Source organism: Hyla sarda, chromosome 7 (genome assembly GCF_029499605.1).
Source record: "Hyla sarda isolate aHylSar1 chromosome 7, aHylSar1.hap1, whole genome shotgun sequence".
Lineage (NCBI taxonomy): Eukaryota > Metazoa > Chordata > Amphibia > Anura > Hylidae > Hyla > Hyla sarda.
Genome location: NC_079195.1, coordinates 152,007,582 through 152,019,637, shown reverse-complemented (window position 1 = coordinate 152,019,637; position 12,056 = coordinate 152,007,582). Strand labels below are relative to the sequence as shown.

General features: G+C 44.9%; 1 protein-coding gene across 2 annotated transcripts in view; it reads right to left on the bottom strand.

Annotated features, from left to right (window-relative positions):
- LOC130282579 (rap1 GTPase-GDP dissociation stimulator 1-A-like) overlaps positions 1-12,056 on the bottom strand; it is a 475,415-nt gene that overhangs the window by 160,401 nt on the left and 302,958 nt on the right. For both annotated transcript variants that reach the window (XM_056530939.1, XM_056530940.1), the window contains exon 7: positions 67-210. In XM_056530939.1, coding sequence (XP_056386914.1) covers positions 67-210 — 144 coding nt within the window. The remainder of the gene's footprint in view (positions 1-66; positions 211-12,056) is intronic.

Sequence of the window (12,056 nt, the reverse complement as noted above, 5' to 3'; positions counted from 1 at the left end):
TTAACCTAGCAGATCTGAAAAAGCCCTTTTCTAAAATAAATACATCATAAACTACACTCCACTTACCGCCAAGAAGCAATGACACAATAAGGTCTGACGATGACTTCATTGTACACATGTCCTCTGCCTGTGAACTGTTTTGCAGTCTCTGGAGAATATCACATAGGGTCTCCTGAACAGAAGCATTTACAAGTTGCATCTTAAGGGGCTCTAAAAACATAAAAATAAGCATCAGAATTGAGCATCAGAATTACAAAATAAAAGGCACATTAACATACTGTCATTGTGAAACTTTATGATCAAACAGCTTGGCGTAACAGCTTGGTGAAGAATCCCTGTAGTTTATGTGCAGTGTCCTGGTACTGTTTCCCAAAGTGTAAAGTTATCAGGTCACTGAGGAGTGAATCTTTCTCAGTAAGTCTCAGTATTGTAAGTTAAATATGTATAACTTGTCATTTTCTTCATTGTATTTTCACTCCTGCATACACAGGTATTGTGGATGTGTAAGGGTTAACATTGCTTGTTGCTGCCATCACTGGTGAGCCACAATTGTACATGTAAGAATGAAAGAAACCTTGGTAACATGACTAAACCTCAGCTAGTTTCTGTCCAGGCCAGAGAAGTGTATACATCTTGTCAGTGTTTATCATTCTAGACCCTGTGAGGAAAACATCTTTAGGCCTAGGTAACATCCTGTTTAAGCCAAAGCCTGCTACAAGCAAGTAATCAAGCCCTGGCTTTGGAGAAACCACAGTTCCAGTTTCTAGAATCTTCTAACCTGAGTCAGATTTGCGTTAAATCATGGTGATCATGGCACCGTGTGGCATTCAGTTTTGCACTTAAGATCGTCTCCAGTCCACACTAAGGGCAATCTATTCCAGAATCCTGTTTTCCTGCTCAAAGATGGAGAATCATCTAGTCAGAAGATAGAATTTTGGATTCTACACAGAGGATTTCAGTAAAGCTTTACCCTGTTTTTGTGTAACGTGAAAGACCCCATTTCCAAAAACTTGCATGTGCTCACAAGGGGACCTACCAGGTTATCAAGAGCACCTCCCATACGTAAAACAACAATTGACTTTTACAGAAGGACTACTACCCTCAGCTGGTCATACATACACTTTTGAAAATATAGTGTATATGTGGTTCCCTCGAGTAAAATGGGTGTTGTAATGGGCATTCTCTTCCTGGGCACCACATATGCACTACATTTTCAAAAGCGTATTCATTTCCCTTAGTAGAACAAAGTGTTTGACATACAAGGCATAAAAGTCATCTGTCCTCAGCTGTTACTCTCTCTACAGAGTTTCTATCTGTCTTGCATGCCACTTGACTCTTGGGAAGTGGAAAGCACTTTCTGGAGTAGTGAATCATGTGTCATTTCTTGGCAATCTGATGGATAAAAATAGGCCTGACAAATGTCAAAATGTTTCCTAACAAAATGAATAGTGCCAATTACAGCTTTGGTGGAAGGGGAATTATGTTAAAGCCTTCTTCTTTGCCCTCTTTAGGTGTTTGACCTGGTCATTCTGTCCAGTAAAAAATATTATCAAATCAGTTGAGCCAGGAGGGTAAGATTTTGTACATTACCTCTGTTTAAAAAAAAAAAAAATAAAATAAAATAAAAAAAAAAAAGGTCTTCAGTGCTTGTCAGCTGCTGACGTACTGTGTATACCAGAGGAAGACATGTAATACTTTCCAATCTGACACAGTGCTCACTGCTGACAGCTCTCTCCAAGTAAGGAAAGTGAGGATCTGTCCAGAGCAGGGAGTAACCCCCAGAGCAAACCTCTCCAGTTCTGGACAGTTACTAACATGGACAGAGGTGGCAGCAAGGAGAAATGTGTGGGTTTACTACATGAATTCCCACAGAAAAGGACAACAGCTAATAAATACTGAAAGCTTGAACCTTTTAAACACATTTGTATAACTTTCTGGAAACTGTTGATTTAAACCATTTTTATCTCCAGAATAACCCTTCAGTGCTGCATCATAAAAATCTCCCTTTGTAGAAAGTAATAGAAAATGTTTTGCAAAGATTGATGTTTAAGAACTTTGTGGAGTACATAATAGCCATAAAGAAGGGGGTAATCTCTATTAATAGACATTGGCCCTGATTTACTATTGTAAACCCGACCTGTTTTGTCAGGTTGTACGCCAGAATTCGGCGCATTGCGACACAAATTGTGTCTGCACCAGAATATGCTCCCAAAAATGTAAAAACCCTAACAATACTCCATTTTACTCAGAAAACCTGAACTAGAGGTGCGGTGTGGTGTCCCCGACATTTTCAAAAAATCCCAACATATTTAGGCTAGGATTCCACTTCTGGCAGTTTTTGGAAAACTTCCACTGAAGTTTTTGAGCCAAAGTCAGAAGTGGATCCATAAGGGAGGAGAAGTGTAAGTCCTTCCTTTAAATGTATTATTCCTTTTGAATACACTTTTGGCTTTGGCTCAAAAACTGCAGGGGCAGTTTTCCAAAAACTGACAGAAAAAAAAACAAGTGGAATCCTAGCCTTACTAAGGTTTTCACAGAAAATGTGGGGATTTGAGCTCTGGAAAACCCTACAGATCACAGCAGTTGTAAAAAGAGCAAAATGTAGGGAAAAGTGCAAAATGTTAGGAAACATGAATTAATACCATGAAAAAATACCTGTTAGGAATCAAAATCCTAAAAAAGAAAACTCCACTCCACTCTTAGTAAATCAGGGCCATTGAAAAATACATATGGGGGTGATTTATCAAAACCTGTGGAGAGGAAAAGTTGACCATAGTAACCAGTCAGATTGCTTGGTTTAGTTTTAAAAAAGGCAACAAAAAACACAATCTGATTAGTTGGTGTAGGTAACTGCTCTACTGCTCCTCTGCACAGGTTTTAATAAATCCTCCCCCTTGGATATCACATTTTGGCCATGCAATTTAGATGATTATGTGCATGCCAAACTTAACCCCTTAAGGACACAGGGCGTACAGGTACGCTCTGATGTCCTGGTACTTTAGGACCCCGGGAGGGACCGGACGACCGGGATGCCTGCTGAAATCATTCAGCAGGCAACCAGGGAAAACCCGTGGGGGGGTCCTTAGACCCCCCCCCCCCCCCATGTCAGAAATTGCTGCAAATCACTGATCAATTCAGATCGGCGATTTGCGGCAATTCAGGGTCAATCAGGTCCCTGAGACGGCACCTATCATCCTTTAGAAGCAGGAGTGAGGTGGCACTGGTGCCACCTCAGAATCGTCCTGATTCGTCGGCTGGTAACAGCCGACGAATCAGAACTCCTGCTGTGGGGGTCTCTTTAACAGCACCTACTCCGCCCCTGGTCCGGAACGTGAGAACGGGTGCGGGGAGTATGTACCTGAGGCTGGGGTCCCCGATCCCTGACATTCGGATCAGGGCCCCAGAAGCGGAGTCAGCGGAGGTGGCAGGAGGATCCGGCGTGTGCAGCAGGAAGTAAGGCTGGCCTCCTGCTGTTGCTTAGCAACAACTCCCAGCATGCACAAAAGGGCATGCTGAGAGTTGTTATTATGCAACAGCAGAAGGCACAACTGCAACTCCCAGCATGCCCTTTGATAGTTTGTGCATGCTGGGGGTTGTAGTTATGCAACAGCTGGAGGCACATTTTTTCTATGAAAAAGTGTACCTCCAGCTGTTGCATAACTACAACCCCTTGCATGTACAAACCTCCAGCTGTTGCATAACTACAAGTCTCAGCATGCCCTTTGGCTGTAAGTGCATGCTGAGAGTTGTAGTTTTGCAACAGCCGAAGGCACACTGGTTGCGAAACACAGAGTTTGTTACCTAACTCAGTGTTTTGCAACCAGTGTGCCTCTAGCTGTTGCAAACTTCAACTCCCAGCATGCACTGACAGACCGTACATGCTGGGAGTTGTAGTTTTGCAACAGCTGGAGGCACACTGGTTGCGAAACACTGAGTTAAGTAACAAACTCTCAGTGTTTTGCAACCAGTGTGCCTCCCTCTGTTGCATAACTACAACCTCCAGCAGGCCCTTCAGCTGTAACTGCATGCTGGGAGTTGTAGCTTTTGCAACAGCTGAAGGCAGTTTGTTATCTAAGTCAGTGTTTCACAATCAGTGTGCCTCCAACTGTTGCATAACTACAACCCCCACTGAGCTGAGTTTGTTACCTAAGTCAGTGTTTCACAATCAGTGTGCCTCCAACTGTTGCATAACTACAACCCACAGCATGTACTGACAGCCAAAGGGCATGCTGGGAGTTGTAGTTTTGCAACAGTTGGAGGTTTGCTCCCCCCCCCCTATGTAAATGTACAGGGTACATTCACATGGGCGGGGGTTTACAGTGAGATTCTTGCTGAAAGTTTGAGATGCAGCAAACTTTACACTGCAGCTCAAACTCCCAGCGGGAAACTCACTCTAAACCTCCGCCTGTGTGAATGTACCATAAAAACACTACACTACACCACACTACACAAAATAAATGGTAAAACGCTACATATGCATATACCCCTACACAGTTACTCAACCCCCCCCCCCCCACAGCAATGAAAATGTGAAAATGAAAAACCTCTCCTACGGCACTGTTTCCAAAATGGAGCCTCCAGCTGTTGCAAAACAACTACTCCCAATATTGCCGGACAGCCATTGAATGTCCAGGCATGCTGGGATTTTTGAAACAGCTGGAGGCACTCTGTTTGGGAAACACTGCCCTAGGGTAATTTTAGTATGGAAGGCAAGTGTAATTTTTGCATCCGGGTCCGTCCCTATGCAAATCCCTAATTTAGGCCTGAAATGCCCATGGTGCTCTCTCACTTCGAAGCCCTGTCGTATTTCAAGGCAACAGTTTAGGGTCACATATGGGGTATTTCCATACTTGGGAGAAATTGCCTAACACATTTTTTTTTCTCCTTTTACCCCTATGAAAAGGTAAAGTTGGGGTTTACTCCGGCATGCTATTGTTAAATATTTTATTTTCCCCATATTTTTCATTTTCACAAGAGGTAAAAGGAAAAAAAAGACCCCCAAAATTTGTAACACAATTTTTCCTGAGTACGGAAATACCCCATATGTTGACATAAAATGCTTTGCGGGCGCACAACAAGGCCCAGGAGTGAGAGCACCATGTACATTTGAGGTGATTTGCACAGGGGTGGCTAATCGTTACAGCGGTTCTGACATAAACGCAAAAAAAAAAACGAACGTAACAAGGGGTATAGTGAGCCTTAACACCCCACAGTTGTTTGAAGAATTTTCGTTACAGTTGGACGTGAAAAGGAAAATGTTTTCTTTTTTTCACTAAAATGCTGGTGTTATCCCAAATTTTTCATTTTCACAAGGGGTAATAGGAAAAAAGTCTCCCATAATTTGTAACACCATTTCTTCTGAGAATATAAATACCCCATATGTGGATTTAAAGTGCTCTGCGGCGCACTACAGAGCTCAGAAGAGAAGGAGCACCATTGGGCTTTTGAAGAGAGAATTTAGCTGGAATTGAAGGCCATGTGCGTTTGCAAAGCCCCAGGGCCGGACTGGCCTACTGGGATACCGTGAAAATCAGAGTAGGCTGCTCCCCCATGGGCCGGTCGGCAGAGCTGTGTAAGTAATATTGGGCCTGTGTAGGAGCCAGAGACCGAGGCTAAAGCGGCTCTGCCTCGGGCTTTGATCCATTGACCTGGCTCACTTACACACCTCTGGCTGTCGGCCAGAGGCCCCTCCCTCAGATGACAAGCAGTGCGACTTCTTTACAGATACAGCAGCCGCGTAATCACAGGGTAGGTGTCACTACGCAGGCCCGGCACCAAGGAGGGCAGAAAATCACTTGCCAGACTGGGGCGCTGTGTGCCCTTACTCACAGAGCGGCGTGGGGGCCCAGCAGTTAGTGAGTGTGGGACTGGCTGGGTGACTGGCGCTGACGGGGCCCCTAACCATTTCACCCTCCGATCCCCCCCTGGGCTGCACGGGTCGCGCTGCAGTGGCACGGGTGGATGCAGGTGAGGAGGCCAGGTGTTAATATATGATGTGTTTGTATGATTTGTGTGTATGTATTATGTGTATATGTATGATGTGTGTGTATGTATGTAATAAATGATAGATGTGTGGAAGCTAGATGTATATATGTATGTTTAATGTGTGCGTATATGTATTATGTATATGTATTATTGCATGTGTGTACATGATGCATGTGTGTATGTAGGATGTATGTAATGTATGATGTGGGGAGTGGTGGTTGGTGTATATATGATGTGTGTGTGTGGGAATATCAAATGCCAGGCTCCCAACCCCTTCCAGCTACAGGACCTATGCGTACGTTCTAGCACCCGACATGTTCGCGCACTGCGATGTATGCATACGTCCTGCTGATCTCCTGCACTGCCACGTGCAGTTTAGTAGATCAGCAGTGGGACTCGACTGTCAATCACACCTGGGGTCCCGCAGCTTCAAGGGCTGCCCCGGTCACAGCAACATTAACCCCATAAATGCCGTGATCAATCCTGATGACGGCATCTATGGTGTTGACAGGGGGAGGGTGCTCCTCCTGTTCACCAGCGGCGGCACCCCGATACGATCGTGGGTCGTCATTAGTTGCTTTGGCAGCAGGAACCCATCTACAAAACCCTGTGAGATCCAGCCAGGGGCTGGATCACACAGGCTGTAGTGTCTGCAGCTCATCAGGTTATACTGTGTTGCAGTACAAATGTATTGCAGCATAGTATAACCTGTAAAAAGTGAAAAATAAAATAATAAAAGGTTCTTTACTAAAAGTATGAAGTGTAAAAATAAATAAATATATAAATAAATGTCCCCTTCCCAATAAAAGCCCTGCATTATCATAAGAAAACACATCATATACATACTAGGTATTGCCATGTCCATACTAGGTATTGCCATGGCTATAATGCAAAATTATCACGCACAGTGAACACCGTAAAAAAAAACGACAAAAAAGCGCAACATTTTTGCCACTTTTGGTGCAAATAGCGGAGTAAAAAAGATCAAAAGGTAGCATGTATCGCAAAAATTATACCAATAAAAAGTACAGCTTTCCCAGCAAAAAATAAGCCCTCACTCAATTGCATCCGACAAAATGTAAAAAAATGACGGCTGTCGGAAGATGATAACACAAAAAAGAGAAAAAAATTATTTTGCTCTGAAAAAGAAAAAGCTATATAAAATGGTTATCACCATATCGTACTTATCCACAGAATAAATATAACATCACTTTTAATGCACAGTGAACACCATAAAAAAATAAAAACTAACTGCCAGAAATTATCCAGTTTTTCACATTATTTTGGAGTTTTTCACAAAAAATGCTGCACCACATATAAAATACAATATGACATGAAAAAACCATCTCAGAAAAAGTTCCACTCAGAAAAAGTGTTCTAAAGTTATTACCATTTAAGGAGACACATGTCAAATTATATATATATATATATATATATATATATATATATATATATGCAATGGAGACTGTGGAGACCGCTCTTACTGAACATCCAGATTCCGGTACCGCCCTCGGCCACAAGTATCTGGCAGATTTTTTGAACATTAGTCCATGAAAATGAAAAAAATGATATTTCATTTGCACAGCCCACTGTTCTAAAAGTCTGTCAAACGCCAGTGGGGTGTAAATGTTCACTGCACCCCTTATTACATGCAACATGCCCCCAAAAACCTTTTCAACTAAATTTGCTTTCAAAAAGCCAAATGTGGCACCCACAGAGCACTTTACGTCCACACATGAGGTATTTCAATACTCAGAAGAAATGTGGATACAAATTTTGGGGGGCATTTTCTCCTATTACCTCTTGTAAAAATTGTAAATCTGGGGGAAAAAATGCATTTTTGTAAAAAAAAGATTTCCATTTACAAATCCGAATTTAACGAAAATTCGTCAAACACCTGTGGGGTGTAGAGGCTCACTGTACCCCTTGTTACGTGCCTTGATGGGTGGAGTTTCAAAAATGGTATGCCTTGTGTTTTTTTTTTTTTTTTGCTGTTATGCAACCATAGGGGCTTCCTAAATCCGAGATACTCCCCAAAAACAGCTTCAGCTAAATTTGCTTTCAAAAAGCCAAATGTGGCTCCTGTTCTTCTGAGCATTGTAGTGCGCCAGCAGAGCACTTGATGTCCACAGATTGGGTTTCCATACTCACCAAATGGGGTTACAACTTTTGGGGGGCATTTTCTCCTATTACCTCTTGTAAAAATGGAAAAAACTGCATTTTAGTCATCAAACACCTGTGGGGTGTTAAGGCTCACTGTACCCCTGGTAACGTGGCATGAGGGGAGTAGTTTACAAAATAGCATGCCATGTGGGGGGGCACCATAGGGGCTTTCTAAATGCGACATGCCCCCCAAAAACCATTTCAGCAAAATTCACTCTCCAGAATCCCTTTGTCGCTCCTTCCCTTCTGAGCCCCCTACTGCGCCCGAAGAACACTTTACGTTCACATTTGAGGTATTTCCTTACTCCAGAGAAATTGGGTTACACATTTTGGGGGGCTTTCTCTCCTTTTACCCATTTTAAAAATTAAAAAACTGGATCTACAAGAACATGTTAGTGTACAAAATGGTGATTTAGAATTTTCCCCTTCACTTTGATGCTATTCCTGTGAAACACCTAAAGGGTTAACAAACTTTCTGAATGTCATTTTGCATACTTTGAGGGGTGCAGTTTTATAATGGTGTCATTTATGGGGTATTTCTAATATGATGGCCCCTCAAATCCACTTCAAAATTGAACTGATCCCTGAAAAATTTAAAAAAAAATTTTGTGAAAATTGCTACTGAACTTTGAAGCCCTCTAATGTCTTCTAAAAGTAAAAACATGTCAACTACATAAAGTAGACATATTGAGGGAGATTTATCAAAGGATTTAGGCTAAGTTTCTACTTTATTTTTATTTTTAAACGCCAAGAAAAATGCCAATTCTGCCGCATTGGCGCTTTTTCGGCCAAAAAAACGCTGCGGCCAGATGTTAGCTGTAAATCAATGAGAAATCACTAAATTCTTTTTCCACTTGCCATTTTTCAGTTTTTTAAAAATCCTTTTGGTGTTTTTTCACTCTTTTTTGGCGTTTTTTAGCTCCTTGGCAGTTTAGCAAAATCGCATGTTGAGCCATTGACGTTTTTTCCCCTGAAAGTCTATGGGAGTAAAAAAAATGCCAAGAAAAACGCTATGTGGCATTTTTTCAGGCATTTTTTTTTATTCTGTTTTGGACTTTAAAAAATAAATGGATGTTACGCCGAGCGCTTCGGGTCCCCGCTCCTCCCCGGAGCGCTCGCAACATCCTCGCTACGGCAGCGCCCCGGTCAGACCCACTGACCGGGTGCGCTGCGATACCGCCTCCAGCCGGGATGCGATTCGCGATGCGGGTGGCGCCCGCTCGCGATGCGCACCCCGGCTTCCGTACCTGACTCGCTCTCCCTCGGTCCTGTCCCGGCGCGCGCGGCCCCGCTCCCTAGGGCGCGCGCGCACCGGGTCTCTGCGATTTAAAGGGCCACTGTGCCACTGATTGGCGCAGTGGTTCCAATTAGTGTCTTCACCTGTGCACTCCCTATGTATACCTCACTTCCCCTGCACTCCCTCGCCGGATCTTGTTGCCCTTGTGCCTAGTGAAAGCGTTCCCTTGTGTGTTCCTAGCCTGTGTTCCAGACCTCCTGCCGTTGCCCCTGACTACGATCCTTGCTGCCTGCCCCGACCTTCTGCTACGTCCGACCTTGCTTCTGTCTACTCCCTTGTACCGCGCATATCTTCAGCAGTCAGAGAGGTTGAGCCGTTGCTAGTGGATACGACCTGGTCACTACCGCCGCAGCAAGACCATCCCGCTTTGCGGCGGGCTCTGGTGAATACCAGTAGTGACTTAGAACCGGTCCACTAGCACGGTCCACGCCAATCCCTCTCTGGCACAGAGGATCCACCTCCTGCCAGCCGGCATCGTGACAGTAGATCCGGCCATGGATCCCGCTGAAGTACCTCTGCCAGTTGTCGCTGACCTCACCACGGTGGTCGCCCAGCAGTCACAACAGATAGCGCAACAAGGCCACCAGCTGTCTCAACTGACCGTGATGCTACAGCAGCTACTACCACAGCTTCAGCAATCATCTCCTCCGCCAGCTCCTGCACCTCCTCCGCAGCGAGTGGCCGCTTCAGGCCTACGACTATCCTTGCCGGATAAATTTGATGGGGACTCTAAGTTTTGCCGTGGCTTTCTTTCACAATGTTCTCTGCACTTGGAGATGATGTCGGACCAGTTTCCTACTGAAAGGTCTAAGGTGGCTTTCGTAGTCAGCCTTCTGTCTGGAAAAGCTCTGTCATGGGCCACACCGCTCTGGGACCGCAATGACCCCGTCACTGCCTCTGTACACTCCTTCTTCTCGGAAATTCGTAGTGTCTTTGAGGAACCTGCCCGAGCCTCCTCTGCTGAGACTGCCCTGCTGAACCTGGTCCAGGGTAATTCTTCCGTTGGCGAGTACGCCATACAATTCCGTACTCTTGCTTCTGAACTATCCTGGAATAATGAGGCCCTCTGCGCGACCTTTAAAAAAGGCCTATCCAGCAACATTAAAGATGTTCTGGCCGCACGAGAAATTCCTGCTAATCTACATGAACTCATTCATCTTGCCACTCGCATTGACATGCGTTTTTCCGAAAGGCGTCAGGAGCTCCGCCAGGATATGGACTTTGTTCGCACAAGGCGTTTTTTCTCCCCGGCTCCTCTCTCCTCTGGTCCTCTGCAATCCGTTCCTGTGCCTCCCGCCGTGGAGGCTATGCAAGTTGACCGGTCTCGCCTGACACCTCAAGAGAGGACACGACGCCGCATGGAGAATCTCTGCCTGTACTGTGCCGGTACCGAACACTTCCTGAAGGATTGTCCTATCCGTCCTCCCCGCCTGGAAAGACGCACGCAGACTCCGCACAAAAGTGAGACAGTCCTTGATGTCTACTCTGCTTCTCCACGTCTTACTGTGCCTGTGCGGATATCTGCATCTACCTTCTCCTTCTCTACTATGGCCTTCTTGGATTCCGGATCTGCAGGAAACTTTATTTTGGCCTCTCTCATCAACAGGTTCAACATCCCGGTAACCAGTCTCGCCTGGCCCCTCTACATCGATTGTGTTAACAATGAAATATTGGACTGTACCAAACGTTACCGCACGGAGCCCCTTCTAATGTGCATCGGACCTCATCAAGAAAAAATTGAGTTCTTGGTTCTCCCCAATTGCACTTCCGAAATTCTCCTTGGACTACCGTGGCTCCAACGCCATTCCCCAACCCTGGATTGGTCCACGGGGGAGATCAAGAGCTGGGGTACCTCTTGTTTCAAGGACTGCCTTAAACCGGTTCCCAGTACTCCCTGCCGTGACCCTGTGGTTCCCCCTGTAACTGGTCTCCCTAAGGCCTATATGGACTTTGCTGATGTGTTTTGCAAAAAACAAGCTGAGACTCTACCTCCTCACAGGCCTTATGACTGTCCTATTGACCTCCTCCCGGGCACTACTCCACCCCTGGGCAGAATTTATCCTCTGTCCGCCCCAGAGACTCTTGCTATGTCTGAGTACATCCAGGAAAATTAAAAAAAGGGGTTTATCCGCAAATCCTCCTCTCCTGCCGGAGCTGGATTTTTCTTTGTGTCCAAAAAAGATGGCTCCCTACATCCTTGCATTGACTACCGCGGACTTAATAAAATCACGGTAAAGAACCGCTACCCTCTACCTCTTATCTCTGAACTCTTTGATCGCCTCCAAGGTGCCCACATCTTTACCAAACTGGACTTAAGAGGTGCTTATAATCTCATCCGCATCAGGGAGGGGGACGAATGGAAAACGGCATTTAACACTAGAGATGGACACTTTGAGTATCTGGTCATGCCCTTTGGCCTGTGCAACGCCCCTGCCGTCTTCCAAGACTTTGTTAATGAAATTTTTTGTGATCTCTTATATTCCTGTGTTGTTGTGTATCTGGACGATATTCTGATTTTTTCTGCCAACCTAGAAGAACACCGCCAGCATGTCCGCATGGTTCTTCAGAGACTTCGAGACAACCAACTTTATGCCAAAATGGAGAAATGTCT